The sequence below is a fragment of the Mchenga conophoros genome, linkage group LG18, assembly GCF_057382185.1.
Source record: "Mchenga conophoros isolate Kocher_MC1m ecotype Shallow Benthic linkage group LG18, M_conophoros_male_GT1.1, whole genome shotgun sequence".
NCBI classification, from domain to species: Eukaryota; Metazoa; Chordata; class Actinopteri; order Cichliformes; family Cichlidae; genus Mchenga; species Mchenga conophoros.
Genome location: NC_140543.1, coordinates 17,841,719 through 17,855,954, shown reverse-complemented (window position 1 = coordinate 17,855,954; position 14,236 = coordinate 17,841,719). Strand labels below are relative to the sequence as shown.

The following is a 14,236-nucleotide window of genomic DNA, read 5'->3' as shown; positions in this document are numbered from 1 at the left end:
TAATAGAAATACGGCAACAGCATAGGTCCAAACCGAACGACAACTTCCGGAAAAGAAAACCAGGCAGAACGGAAACCATGAGAAGCACAGTTAGTATCCACAGTAAACCGTTTTCATTGTGTTTAATACTCTGGTTTCACGTCACTGGTGGCTATGGTCATCTTTTATATACACTGCTGTGGTCCAAGTTGTTCATACCAAGATGCCAAATCAGGAATCCGTGCTCATTGTGACGATTGTGATACAAACTTGCTCAAAACGTCTAAAATAAAATATCTTCTCTTGAGGCCTCTGGACTTCTGTTACTACCCAGATCACACAGTAGGATCCGCAATCCACAATGGAAGAAAGGGTGCAAGAAAATTCCAACACTTTTAAAAATAAAATTTATTAGCATCTCTAATGTGTATAAATAAAAACATATATGAAACAATGCATATACGTATGATGTAATGAGCTTAACAATAACAGGGTTACATGTGATACAAAGGAGCAGTCTTCATTTTAGCCAGTGTATTGTGAGGAAAACTGAAATCAAGCTTTCAAATATGCATACCTATAAGTTGCAAATCTACATTCTTTGACAAGAATGAAATAAAGAATCTCTTTGGGGCGATAACAGGGAGAATATGGTAAATATCCTTTTTATGCATTCCTGTTCAAAGATTTTAAAACATCTTTCATTGAGTACATTATACTTCTTTTTTTTTTTTTAAGGTTCACTAAATGTTGAGGCGCGGAGATGCAACACTATTCACACTGACCCTCTCAGCTTTACATAAAAGTTAAAATCCTAAAAGGATTTCTCTTTACTCCCTTTTACCAAGGTCACGTTGTTCCACAGACTTGTAATGAGGGTCTTTATAAGCAGGCCCGATGGGAACAATATGACTATAATGTTTGACACAGCGACAAAATATTGGAACATATCAAACTTTACATGTAACTAGCGGACCCAAGCAGATCAAACAAACAAGTGGATTTTACATTTTTACTAATGTAACAAGGTTTGTCATTTTCTGCATGGCTTGCTGTGCCTGGGTCACGATACAAAGGAGACAGTGAACATGGGGGTGAGGGGGGCTCATCTAAGGATTTGGCTCTCTAAGGCTTAAAGCAAAGAATGGAAAGGACCTCTCTTCTTGTGTCACTTAGCGTTTTCCCATTTGGTCATCCTTTAATCAGTCAAAGTTGTCAAATGTCTGGACAGATTTGCACCTAAGACAAAATCTAAATGTGATGCACACTCTTAATTTACATTGCTGACAACTGGACGGGAATCCCTACAACCCAAAACGTGTGTATCATTATTGGCCACTGTCAGTTTTTCCTCATAAATTGAAAAATATCACATTTTTATAGGGGATAACAACATCCAAGACTAACTGCTTCAAAGTAAAAAAAAAATGGATAAGTACAAAAAAAACAAAACAAAAAAAAACAAAAGAAAGAAAGAGAAAAGTGATGTGTCTGCTTTAATATGCAGGTGTACGTGACGGTGACAGGTTATCGGCACCCAAGGATCATGGCGACCTCATTCAGCCTTGTGGAATGAAGGGACTATGTAGTAGATCTGAAAAAGATGGTCTCTGCTCCATCCCAAGTCTTCAGAAGAGTGCAAAGATCCCCTTATTTTCCCTGATATATCCATGTTCTCACGTCCTAAAACTCTGCGAACTCCTTTGCGCATTTTTCCGTTAAAGAAACACGGATTTCCTCCTCCTCATAGTCGTCGAAGTTGCTGGTGTCCCCCGGGCCTCTACACTTTGGTATGAATGGAGCTTCAACCTGCAGAAGAACAGAAGGACTTGTTTTACTGGGTGAGATTATATTATATTTATGCCTACACTGGCTTGTCAGTAGAGCAGGCAAGACTGTATTGTATTACAGTGAATGTAGACAGCATCTGTTGTCCTGGCAAACCCCGAATGCTGTCAACTTAAATGATGTGCCTGTCAGATAGCTAGTGTCTGAAGCCTCTCCCTTTACAATGGAGGCAGTTTTTAATAACTTAACAAAAACTGTCAACTCTGCAGTTTGTGTAACAATTCACCAGATGTGCAGATACGAGAGCACACACATCTAAATTTCCCTCTAAAGTCTGCTTTTCATTCCTAAAACTACTTTATTCACGTCCTATGAGTACAACAAAGCACAAAAGCATGAATCCTTTGATTAGACATCTTAATCCCATCTTAAAAATCATCTTCAAAGCATCTGATCTGAAGAGCTTCCACACCACAGATATAGACACTTGTGCCTTCATACATAATCAGACACACACTGTACAAACCAGCTGATGCATAGCAAAGAGTTAACCCTTTAAAGCCCTAACCAAGAAATCATTCAGAGAATTTGTTCATTGAATCTTCTGACAATTTTTGCAATTTATCGTTTAAAAGTGTGTTGTCCAATTTATTTAGGTTTTATGGGAGAAGAAAAACCCAAAAGAGCAGAATCAAAGATGATGAAAAACTGTATGTATCAAATATGTTACAGGTTAATGGGTACCTCTGGTATCGCTTGTACTTTCATCTTTGTCCCCTCTAATTTAACAGGATTTTGTATAGCTACATTTTAACTAGGGCTGCACAATGACTCAAATTTTAATCTCAATCATTTGAGAATTTGACTTCCCATAACTGTTCAGCATCACATTTCCTGAAAGCACTTGACTGGGGTGATATACTCCAGGTAACAGCCATCGAAACAAAATTTAAATGTCTGGCGCAGCACGACGTGGAGCTTGTCCCTAGAAGCGGATCATCATTCATAGTTTGGAAATACTTTGGATGTAGGGCAAGCAACGTCAGCCAAGTCATATTATGTCTGTGCCACAAAGCAGCACAAGTACCTTATTGAAAACACATCACAAACTGCAGGATAATTAATGCATGAAGGCTAAGGAAAAACAATGCAATGGCTGCTAACAAGAATTTTCCAACATCAACTCAGACGTTTGTAAAAATAAGCCAATGCAACGCCTTCGTATGCGTATCCGTCTGTCTCACAAAGACACGCTGAAATCAAAAAAGTAGCCACATTAATTTAACCAAAGATATGAGAGTTTAAAAAAAACAGGGTGAGTAATGTAGGCTTCTGGAAAATGATCGACAAAAGAGCCGTTATCCCCAACGCAATTATTTTTCCAAAGTGGTAATACCTGCCCTGTATGCAAAACGTTGCAGGGGAAATGGCAAATGATCTCACAGCTGTCGGGCACTTGGTACTCCAAGCTTAGGTCACTTAGGTCACTGAAATATTTGTCTGCAAAGATGTTTTAATTAACAGGAATTTTAGAAAATTTTTAGAAAAGCTAAAAGTCGCTGACTCAACTATGCGTTAAGTTCTACTTTAATTTTTATAAATATTTATTTTTCTTCTAAATGATGCACTGAATTTAGTCATTCAGTATGTTTTATTTGTTTGTTTACATCTGGCTTGTGGACAACAGTTAAAAATTAGCCATCTGGCAAACATTGTATATTTGACCTCTTCGGACAAAGCATTATCCTTGATAAAATTAATATAATTTATATGATCTATATTTAACTTTCTTTTAACTTGCTCTTTGTACTGTGTTTGTACATTAATTTTACCCATTATTTAACAGAAGTCATATGATTGCAGCTTATTCAAATACATAATACACATAACTGAGACTAAAGACAAACTGTGATTGGATGATTTTCTCAAACAGCAGAGTTGCATCTGTAATGCTTCAATACATCACTTACTGAACACTACTTTCAAAGATGCACTCAGTACAACACAACGTGTATATCTTAAATACAAAAACTGTGGCATTTTTTCAGAGTTGCCCGTTCAACTCCCTCTGCTCTGGATTTACTACATGTCAGAGAATAACCTTACACGCAGAAGCATGTGACATTAGCCAGGATCCAGAAACAAATGTTATACAATTAATCTGATCATTTCGTCGTAGTCAGATGTCTACTTTTTTTCCATAATTATTCCATCCTGAAAATACATATTAAAACAAAATGATCAAAGAGAAGAAAGGACCTCTGCAAATATAACAAAATATGCTTATATGAGCTGGACTAGAATATTCAAATAGGATATTTGTTCACTGGGACTTTATAAAATCTCAGCATGGGTGCCCGCCAACTTACAGTGAGACTACACAGTGATTGGCCCAAGATATTACATTCTAACACTGTCATACAGCAATATACTAAAGGCAACTGTCCACAAAGAAAAGGTTCCAACTTCACTGTAAATACAAAACGGCTTCTCTTCCTTTTTGCAGCTCTTTATCTTACTTTTACTTCATAAAACCCCAGGAAGCAATTCTGCTCATGAGGAACTACTCTGGAGTTTTACTGGACTAACTTGAACAGAGAACGCTGCTTATTTTCATCTTATAGCAAATCACAGGTAGAGTGCAAAAACAAAGTTAATAAAAAAAACCCATAATGATTCCATATTAAGCTAAACTAAAGGAAGTCTATAAGATTTAAGCCCAAGCTAAATAACTAATTAGATTTATCCAAACAGTCCATTATCACTGTCACGCCTGCAAACTGGCATGTGGCACCATGTGCAGTAAAGCTGGGTGATTTCCAAGTGAAAAAACCCCACACCTTTACTGGCCAGTTAAAAAATAAAATAAATATATTAAGTAAATACTGTGCATGCAACAGTAACGACAATCAGAAAGGACCGTGTAGTAAAACTGATTGAAGAGTATTTAGAAACTTTCTAGAAAATAAATAAATAAGTATGGGTGTAAATCGATATGTAATTAACTCTACGAGCTAATTCTGTATGGTGTCACTTTAATGTGTGTTTGGTATCTTGCCTTTCTCTCATAAATTGCGATCCAGTCTGTTGTGGCGAACCATTTGTGTCCTTTGATGTCATTGACTCCATTCTTCAAGTTGCCGTAGCGTTTGGTCAGATCCACCTGCAGCAGGTTTCTCAACAGGTCCTTTAAATCGGAGCTGAAGTGAGACGGGAACCGAACCTGAAAAGGCCACAAGTGTTAGGATTTCATTTCTAGTAGTTAATCGTTAATCGTGCACATTTAATTTAACTTAGCTATCATGCATGACCGTTGCTCCTCATGCCATCATGTTTGCATTTCCAAAAGAAGCAGCTTCTTACCTTTCCAGACACAATCTTCTCATAGATCTGAATAGGCTGATCTGCAAAGAAAGGAGGGTAGCCAGCTGCCATTTCATAGATGAGGACTCCAAGGGCCCACCAATCCACAGCTTTGTTATAGCCCTAAAATGAACATAACACATGTTAATGTAACAGAAACACACAAGAAGAAAAACACTTCTAGTATATAAGTGGAGAAAAAGTAGGCTGTTTTTAAGACATTTAAGACTTTCTCATTATAATTTATCACTTGAGAAAACTTCCAAATGGCTCCCGCAGCTGCACTTGGATAATAACACTGAGGAGCTTTGGTTAGTTGCATTGTAAGAATCTGCACGTCACCACTAATTTTACTCTGACCTGCAGTTAGAAAACTGGAACTTTGTATATAGAAATAAGACATTTGTATAGCAAGCACAGACAATTCTGTTCCCTCTCTAGATAAATTCCTGCAACAGTTCTTTTCTTTTAATGATGATTTTATTTTTTGGTCATAGAAACTTTTGTAAAATATGACTCATCTACAGACCAGTGTTTAGGCTTTACAAGCATCCATTAGCAGAAATGAAACTGTACTCATAAACGCAAATGTTTAATCACCCAATCATACTGCACATCTCAATTCATTTATGCACGGTCAGGACAACCTACTGAAGTTCAAACTGAGCATCAGAATGGGAAAGAAGGGTGTTTTAAGTGACTTAGACCTTAATATAGTTGTTGGTGCCAGGCAGGCTGGTCTGAGGATTTGAGAAACTGATCTGCTGGGATTATCCCACACAACCAACTCTAGGGTTTACAGAGAATGGTTTGACAAAGGGAAACTATGCAGAAAGCAGCAGTTCTCTGTGTAAAAATGTCTTGTTGATGCCAAAGGCCAGAAGAGAATGAGAGGTCAACAGCAACTGCATTCAAAACTCACTGAACCTTGAAGCAGATTGGCTATAACAGCAGAAGAGGACACCTGGTGCCACTCCTGTCAGCTAAGAACAAGAAACTGAGGCTATAAATCACACCGGTTCACCAAAACTCAATAATAGCAGATGGAAAAATGTTGCCTGGTCTGATGAGTCTCGATTTCTGCTCCAAAGTTTGGTCAGGTTTTAGTGAAAACAACATGAAAGCATATATCCGGCTGCTGGTGGTGGTGTAATGATGTGGGGGATATTTCTTTGGCACACTTTGAGCCCGAGTACCAATTGAGCATCATTTAAACATCACAGAGTATTGTTGCTGACCATGTCCATCCCTTTATGAGAACAGAATCTATATAAAATGAAGAATTCAGTCAGTTCTGAAGCCAAATGGAGATCTGTACCTAAAGTTGCCCGGGAGTTTTTATTACTGTATCACCTATAACTAAAAGTTTTGTGTTGTTAGAATGTGCCCTTCTTATTTACACAGGCAGTAGGTCCACTTCCATTGAGCTGCAGCGGACACTTAAAGCTCACCTACATGTCTAGAAAGGAACCAGTGATGAGGTTGCTTGCAGTCCTACAGACAAGCTGTTTAAAAGATAAGCTGTAAACCTTTTCTTCCTATGTAGTCACACAATTCTTGATGTTATTTTGCTTCAACATTTCTGTGTGGCATCGCTGATTTTCAATATTAATCAAATAATGACTAAAGTAAGAAAAAATGCTTTGATGCAGTGCAGAAAAGTAATGAAAAAATAAAGTTACAAAATGACGTCCATACTTTGCTGAGTATGATTTCCGGAGCCAGGTACTCCGGTGTCCCACACAACGTCCATGTCCTGCCTTTTACCCGCTTAGCAAATCCAAAATCTGTCACCTGGAAGTCAGTCGCACATTGTTTATTCAGCAAGTGTGGACACACAGAAAACACAGCAGAATTGTGTATTGATCTGCGTTCTGGCTCACCTGAATGTAGCCGTGGTGGTCAATGAGAAGATTCTCGGGTTTCAGATCTCTGTATATGAGATCTAGTGAATGGAGGTATTCAAATGTCAGCACTATCTGGGCGGCATAAAACCGCGCATGTGGTTCACTGGAACGGAAGAAGAGATAATTCTGTTTAGAGTCGTAAACAAACACGCGCGAGTAATATCAGAAAATCTATATGACGAATCAAAACCGCAGGAGACTGCAGACGAAAACTAACCTGAACCTTCCAATTCGTCTTAGGTGTGAGAACATCTCACCACCTGGAACATACTCCATTACCATGTACAAATTGGAGTTGTCCTAAAACAAGAGGGGAGGGGCCAAAAAACACACTTTAATTTTACTGAGACTCAAATAAAGGAATTTTAATTATATAATGCCAAAAATCATACTGTACCTTAAATGCGTACTCAAGTTTGACGAGAAAGGGGAAGCTCACTGCCTGTAATATCCTCTTCTCATTTAATGTGTGTTCTATTTGCTTGAGTTTCACCACCTGACAGATAAAGAGATAAGATGACCTTGCCGGGCAAATCTCACTAACATTAGCAACAGACACGGCTGAACACTGAAAGCAAAGGCAGCTTTTAGTTATAATTTATTTTACTTGTGTCCCCCAGTAACCCTTTTAATACAACAAGAACAGGTTATAATGTCATTTTTTTAAGAAGATTAGCAGCCATTTGTTGGATGTGTTTAGCGCCACCTCACTTTCATCGTCATGCGTGGTTCCCGCTTATGTCAACACTACTGTCTGTTTGACAGTGTTGCCACTGACCTTCTGCTTGTCCAGTATTTTCATGGCGAAGTATTGCTCTGTTCCTTTGTGCTTCACCAGCATGACTCTACCGAACGAGCCGGTACCCAGCGTCTTTAATCTGTCAAAGTCATCTAGGCACGTCGTGCTCTGTTGAAACAACATTATGTTAGCCTGCTTCGTGTGCCAAGTCTTTAAATAGCGAGTTCAACTTTTCGAGATTCTGACCTGTGGTGGGCATTCCCATTTCCGTAAGAAATCTTCTTTGGCTTTGGCTAGAAACTCTTTAACTAAAAGATAAAGAGCACAGACAGGCGGTCAGCACACACTTCTTTATGCCAAAAGAGCTTGGCTTATGAGTACAAAAGTTATATTTGGCAAAAAGAACGAAGGGCATTGTTATAGAAGGGAAAGGAACAAATGAGGAGAACAATACGGGCAATCAACTCTCATCTGGATATGAATTAAAACATATATTAAAAGTATCACATACTTTAGTTTAAAGAGGGGGACAAAATACAAACACAAGACAGCAACATCCACAACAAGCAGACTAGTGATGCATTCCAAGACACTCAGAACGTTCTCTGTTATTTTGTAGCCTTACTAAAAACGGTAAGAGGACCACAGCACTCAGAAATGAGAGGGAAAAGTGTATCTGAGCATCTTGTGCATCACTTACAAGGAGTTTGTGGGAAGGCTACCAAACAAAGCATAAAATGGTAAGCATAAACAAACCAATGTATGGGACACACAGCAGATATCCAGATTGAGAGAATGCAGATAACAAAAAACACTGAATTATTTTCAAAGCAGGACAAAGTAAAAAGCAAGCACGTTTAGCAGGTTTTCACAATAAGACCAATTCTGTTTGCCATTCTGGTCATCTTTGGAGGAATTTAGCATACCAAAGGTCTCTATTGATCACCAAGGTTTTTCAGGAACAATCACCCACACGGATGACGTGATAGAAAAGAGAAGACAGAGAGAAATATAGAGTTCATGTACATAAAAACAAGTATAACACGTCAACAAACATGGAGCATGTGTAGTGAATAGAAGCAACAGGAATGAAAACAGAGCTGAGAGTCACGTGAGGAATCGAAGAAGAGACTGACTGCCTACTATGGTGTTTTAAAAAAAAGCTGTATCAGAAATTCAGCCATGCGTGCTAGATCAGCCTGAAAAGATCATCTATAGCAAAGATAAAAACATTACAAATCTAATCTGAACTACAAACTTTTTTTTATTTAAAGCATCTTCTTTCTTTTTTCACTCCCACTGAAAAAAAGAACAGCTATGGTACAGTAACAAGTGGCTACCTCAATGTCGGAATTGAAGGTTTTTAGCAATAACTTTTTGTTGATAAACTCTATGGACACCAAGACATTTGGGTGTTTTTGTCTTTAACATGAGTATAGTGATTTTGTCAAATGAGGTTCTGGTTTCTAAGAATCAGACACGTGCAATCTGAGTCACTTCCAGCACCCTTTCAAAACAACAGCAGTTCCTTAGTTCCCAAACTCTTCCATTGGGCTGTGAAAACAAAGAGGTGATACAATACAGCAGTAAACATCCTCCTTCACCAACTTTTTAAAGCGTGCTGTTGGTATCAAGTTCAACACAAGCATTTTTATGAGGGAAAATAATACAGTTTTTCAGTTTCCATTGGATATATTGACTGGCAGGTCATAGCATACAGATTTTATTTGCATTTAACAGTGCCCTGTATATCATCCATTACACATTTTCACAGCAGATGCTGTTGCAGATGCAACATCACTTATCCTGCTGAACCACTGCGCAATATTTTTGTACTATTGAGTGATTATTGTTATCGTTTTGTGTTTTTTGTTACCATTTATATGCATTTTTATACTTTTAACTAAAACATCTGTAGAGCTGCAAAACCAAATTTCGTTTCACTGCATATTCTGTTGTTGCCAACTTGTATCATCTATTCTCTTAATTACTTTTCTTAGCTCTAGTATGACCTTTTATAAACTTTAATCTGTTAAAAATAAGAAAATAATGCCCCAAACTGCAGAGGTCAAAGTTAAAGACATATTTTTACCCTTGCTTAAATAACCCATCACAAACTAAACATAAATTCCAATTCCAAGGTCTGCAAATACATTAGAAGAAAATATCCAGCTTGTTAGAGAAATAAATGAAGCATCTAAAAATTATATCAAAAACTTGAGGAATATACTGTCTCAAGTCTAATTCAGTGCGGGGGTTGGAAAAAACAAACTGTGAGGTTTAGGCTTGTTCAGTTTAAATCTTCAATACTCTTTGCAATGCTGCGTGTCTATAGAGTAAAGTTAGCACAGTCGACAAGCCCTTTCTGAGATCAATGCCAAACTCCACACAAGCAAGACATGGTTGAGTTATGTTGGCTTATCCAGTTACACTACAGTACACGCGCACTGTGATATAAAACAGGTGTCATGATGGCAAGTGTTTAATCTCTCCGTCCAAGTGTGACCGTGTCAGTGCTCTTCCAACCGGTCCAGCTTGTTGCATCAATGTACAGTAAACACAGGTAACGTGCAGCTCTGTGGGTAACCAGGTCGTCTTATCAGGGCGGCTACACTCCAGACAAATCTGCCCCTCGGAGCACAGTGTCAGCTTAAATGGGTTTAACAGTTAGCTATGGCCCAGGATCTAGGGATCATAGTTGCATTCAGCGGAAATGCTTGGCAGTATAGATAATATAGCTGATCTGATCATCTCCATCTGCCTGAGTACGTCTGCTTGGAACTGTGCACAGGGCCTGTCTGGTGTCTCTCTACAGGTCAATAAATCTCAGCAATCACTGCATCATAAAGTGGCATTACCTTAAACAAACTCAGTGTACAACTCAACACAGATGGTTCTCTGCTTTGTGTTGTTTTTTTTAAGAGTAAGAAAATGCACTGGGCGTGTTTTTGTTTGTAGCCAAATACAGGAGGATTTCTTTTTATTATTTAAGAGCAAGGGGATGCTCAATGATGACCAGCTGCACACATAAAAGCATATGAGCACAAAGTAACACTGGCCTAGTCTGAGCTACGTCAAACCTTTCAAAGCTTGTAATACCCCTTATCCTCTGACGAAGGTCTGATGACAAGCTGCTCCAGTCAATGACACTGAGTGTGAGAAGTGAGCCCTGATGGACCTTTACCACAGTAAGATTAGCAAAGGGACTCTAAACAAATGAGTGACACGATTAAAGTGTGCTTTCTGGGGAGCGTGCGGCCCTAATGCTGGGAAGACGGCAGCAGGTCCAGGCTTTATGAATGGAAAGAGGGCATTTGTCATTTCTCCACCATATTTGGTCATGCTGCTGTTTATGCAGCCCAGAATAAAATGTGGCAGTGAAGAGCCCGGGGCAGGAACAATCCTACGCTGCCTTCAGATAAAATTTACTGTCTATTTATTTAACAATTACCCAAGAGCCTGCGGTTTATTGCCGCAGATTTAAGACCATCTGTGAAAACTTTCTGTCTTTGTACAACTAGCTGCTGTTGTTATTGTTGAGAAGAAGCCTGCAGTCAAATATGCAGCAAGAGCCAAAGAATTATAAAGCTCGAGATGACACAACAAAAGAGGTGGCGAGGTGATGCTAAGGCTCAGGATTTTTACTCATTAAGCAGGGATTTTGACATGAGACAAATACAAGTCGCTGATGAGTGTGTCAGTGTATGAAGGCCCTAGAAAGCTACAACCATCAAGAGGCAATGAAGTGATAGGGGCCTTCTGAGGGCTAATCCCCCCACCACTACCACCACCACCACCACTTAAAGCTAAAGTTAGCAGGCTAGCTGCTCTTCCAGGCTCTCTTGTGCTCCAGTTTGCATGCAAATCGCCTTTTTAACATTTGAAATTACCATAGAGAGCCATTAATAGACACGCACTGTTTTCCTGGCTACTTAACAGGCTTTAATAGTCTCCTAACACTGCCAGGGCTCCCCTTCCCCACCCCCCTGAATGCCAAAAAACCACAACAATCCGGGGGTCTTCTTGGCGCTATAGCTACCTTCAGTAGCCCCCCTACTTTAAAAAAATGGATATATATACGCAGAACCACAAAAACAATACTTCATGCTCATTTTTCTATCTAAACGCAGAGTGCTTTCAGCGTCGGTGCAATGTGGGAATGTGCGGGGGGCGATGACGGACGGACGGCCCTCCCTTGCTTTACTCTGGCTGGTAGTTTAAACAGTTTTTAGTTATAACAGGCTAGCTGGCTGCTTCGTGGCATCTTGTTGAGATGACTAAACGCAACACAATAACACTTCTGAGTTCAAACGACAGCTCGCACTCACCGCTCTCTAGCTCGTTGCCCTTCTTGGCGGTGGCAGCGTTCCCCATGGTGTGGAAGACACGGCGGTCGCTCCGACTGAGAAGAGATGGCGGCGGCTAGCTAACCTTCCAGCTTATGTTTTCGAGGTCTTCAAAAGAGGCTAGCCCGAAATCGATGCAAGTGTTTACTCGGTTTAAAAGGCGAGGAAAGCAACGTCCAGTAGCCGCCCCCTTTCCTTCCAGCTGCCCCCTCGCTCTCCCTCTGTCTCTCCCGCTCCTTCTTCCCTGCGAAAGATGTTCCGCTCCCGCTAGTTCACTGATGTCTGCACGGCTGTCATGAAGCTAGCGGTCACTCCTGTTTCTGACTAAGCTGCTCCCGAGAACCGTCACCAGCACTCAGCTGCGTTCACGGAGCGCTCAGGGGCTTGGATTGGCCACAGATGGCTCTGAGCAGATGCCAAACCAGGCATGCTTCCGCGTTTTTGGAGCATCGCGGCGATTGTATTTCGCAGATGTGGGATACCGTTAGAGTGCTCTTTTGTCTGACTTTAGAGGAATGAGTCTTTATTTCATTTGTGTGTTCAGAGCCAAACGCTATTAGTGTTCCCTTACACCATGTCAGCTGCACATCTGCTTTGACAAGTTCATTGCACAGCTTCAAATGTTTATTTGTATGCCTGTGTGATTTATACATGACAAGTACGCGATAGACAGATATAGTATCACAAATATAGTAGTAATAACTCATATATTATCATTATTAGATTTAACTGAAAAGGAAAGGGAAAATTATGTTAAAACCATGTTGTTTTTCTATCAAAAATAACCAAGGTTTTTATAGTTAACTGAAAGTAGACAAAAAACTAAAACTAGATTTGTTTTTATTTAACTGAAAAAATAATAAAAACTACAAATGTAAAAAAAAAGTGCAAAGTAAATTTCAAAAAAGTAAGTAAAGTAAGTTAAACAAAAAAAAAAGTCAGTGAAACGATTTTGTGAACTTGGAAAACAAAACAAAAAATATATATATATATGAAATATCCTGAATTTTGGTATTTGTTCAGTCTACGGCCTTTGTCTATAGACTGAAAGTCAACTGCTTTTAAAAAGTTCTGTTTGTGATTTTTATAAATCTTGTCTCTGGCATTTGTCATACATAAAATAACAAAAATTAAAAATAAATAAATAAATGATATAAAATACTCTGAAAACAGATAAAATAAAATAAAATATGCAGAACGTTTCGTTTACATTTTTACAGATTTGGTTGTATTTATTTACTAGTCAAGTACATAGAGGACTGTTTGTAATCTACTTTAAATTTTATATTTCTATCTATCTGTAAAACATTTCAGACTAGATTTCAGGTTTAAAAACTTTCTTAGAGTAAAGTATGTTTTTCTATCAAACTAAGATTTGGTACATAAAGGAGTTTTAAAGCGATTTAAAAACCTTAATTTAGACACCCCAAGCTGTCTTCATAAATTTTTGTATTATAAAATCTAGTTTAAACCTTCCTCAAAATTCCCATATTAGGACAGGGTATTTATTTTATAAATAAAATAATAATACCATAAATACCGCAAGAAATAGAGTAAAACATAACACAAAACAAAAATACAAGACTAAAAACATAGTATTAATGTTTCTAATAAAAATATTGAAATTATTTGTCTGCCAATCTATCATCACAGCTTTTTCTGAACTGCAAACAGTAAATAATCAATAATAAGTTATTTTGTAAGTACAAATTTAATAAGCATACCTGTAGTTACAACCACTGCAGCTGCCTCATTCTTTTCTGACAAGATGTGGCTCGCTTTGCTCCATTCAGCTACATGTGCCTCGCAGGTAATACCATGTGGTAGATGGTATAAGACCTCCTTGATCTTCTTGCTTCTTTTCCCTCTGTAACATCTGTGTCAGGGTTTTGTTCTTTGCCTGCAGATCTGAAGGGAGGCAAGTGCATTGTGCTTTTTGCACAGTGCAGCTTGGCTTTAGGGTGACAAATGAAAAAAATTCCTGCATTTCTTTTTTGTTTTATTCCGTTTTAATTTTTAGTATTGGTAACTTCTGGTAACTACTGAATCTTCCTGTGGTAACGTGAGTCTCATATGGACTTTCTAATATAGGAAAAATGCCAAGGGTGGAATTG

The 14,236-nt window shown here is 38.6% G+C and overlaps 1 protein-coding gene across 2 annotated transcripts; it reads right to left on the bottom strand.

Annotated features, from left to right (window-relative positions):
- Positions 1-369: 369 nt before the first annotated feature.
- Positions 370-12,507, bottom strand: prkacbb (protein kinase, cAMP-dependent, catalytic, beta b). 2 transcript variants are annotated; one of them, XM_085253688.1, is made up of 10 exons: positions 12,105-12,507; positions 8,023-8,078; positions 7,816-7,944; positions 7,435-7,533; positions 7,255-7,337; positions 7,014-7,140; positions 6,829-6,924; positions 5,131-5,253; positions 4,826-4,990; positions 370-1,788 (listed from the first exon to the last, which is right to left on the bottom strand). In XM_085253688.1, the coding sequence occupies exons 1-10, from the start codon at positions 12,148-12,150 to the stop codon at positions 1,663-1,665; spliced, it is 1,050 nt and encodes a 349-aa protein (XP_085109814.1). In that variant the 5' UTR covers positions 12,151-12,507; the 3' UTR covers positions 370-1,662. The 2 variants fall into 2 exon arrangements, with proteins under 2 accessions (XP_085109814.1, XP_085109813.1); XM_085253687.1 differs by having other exon boundaries at positions 8,023-8,084; positions 12,105-12,506.
- Between the last annotated feature and the right edge of the window lie 1,729 nt (positions 12,508-14,236).

Excerpts from the sequence above, each read along its gene's own strand:
- prkacbb (XM_085253687.1), bottom strand. The coding sequence starts at position 12,150 with ATGGGGAACGCTGCCACCGCCAAGAAGGGCAACGAGCTAGAGAGCG. Across the intron at positions 7,338-7,434 it reads AACTTGAGTACGCATTTAAG|GACAACTCCAATTTGTACAT; the intron begins GTACAGTATGAT and ends CTCTTGTTTTAG. Across the intron at positions 4,991-5,130 it reads AGAAGATTGTGTCTGGAAAG|GTTCGGTTCCCGTCTCACTT; the intron begins GTAAGAAGCTGC and ends TGGCCTTTTCAG.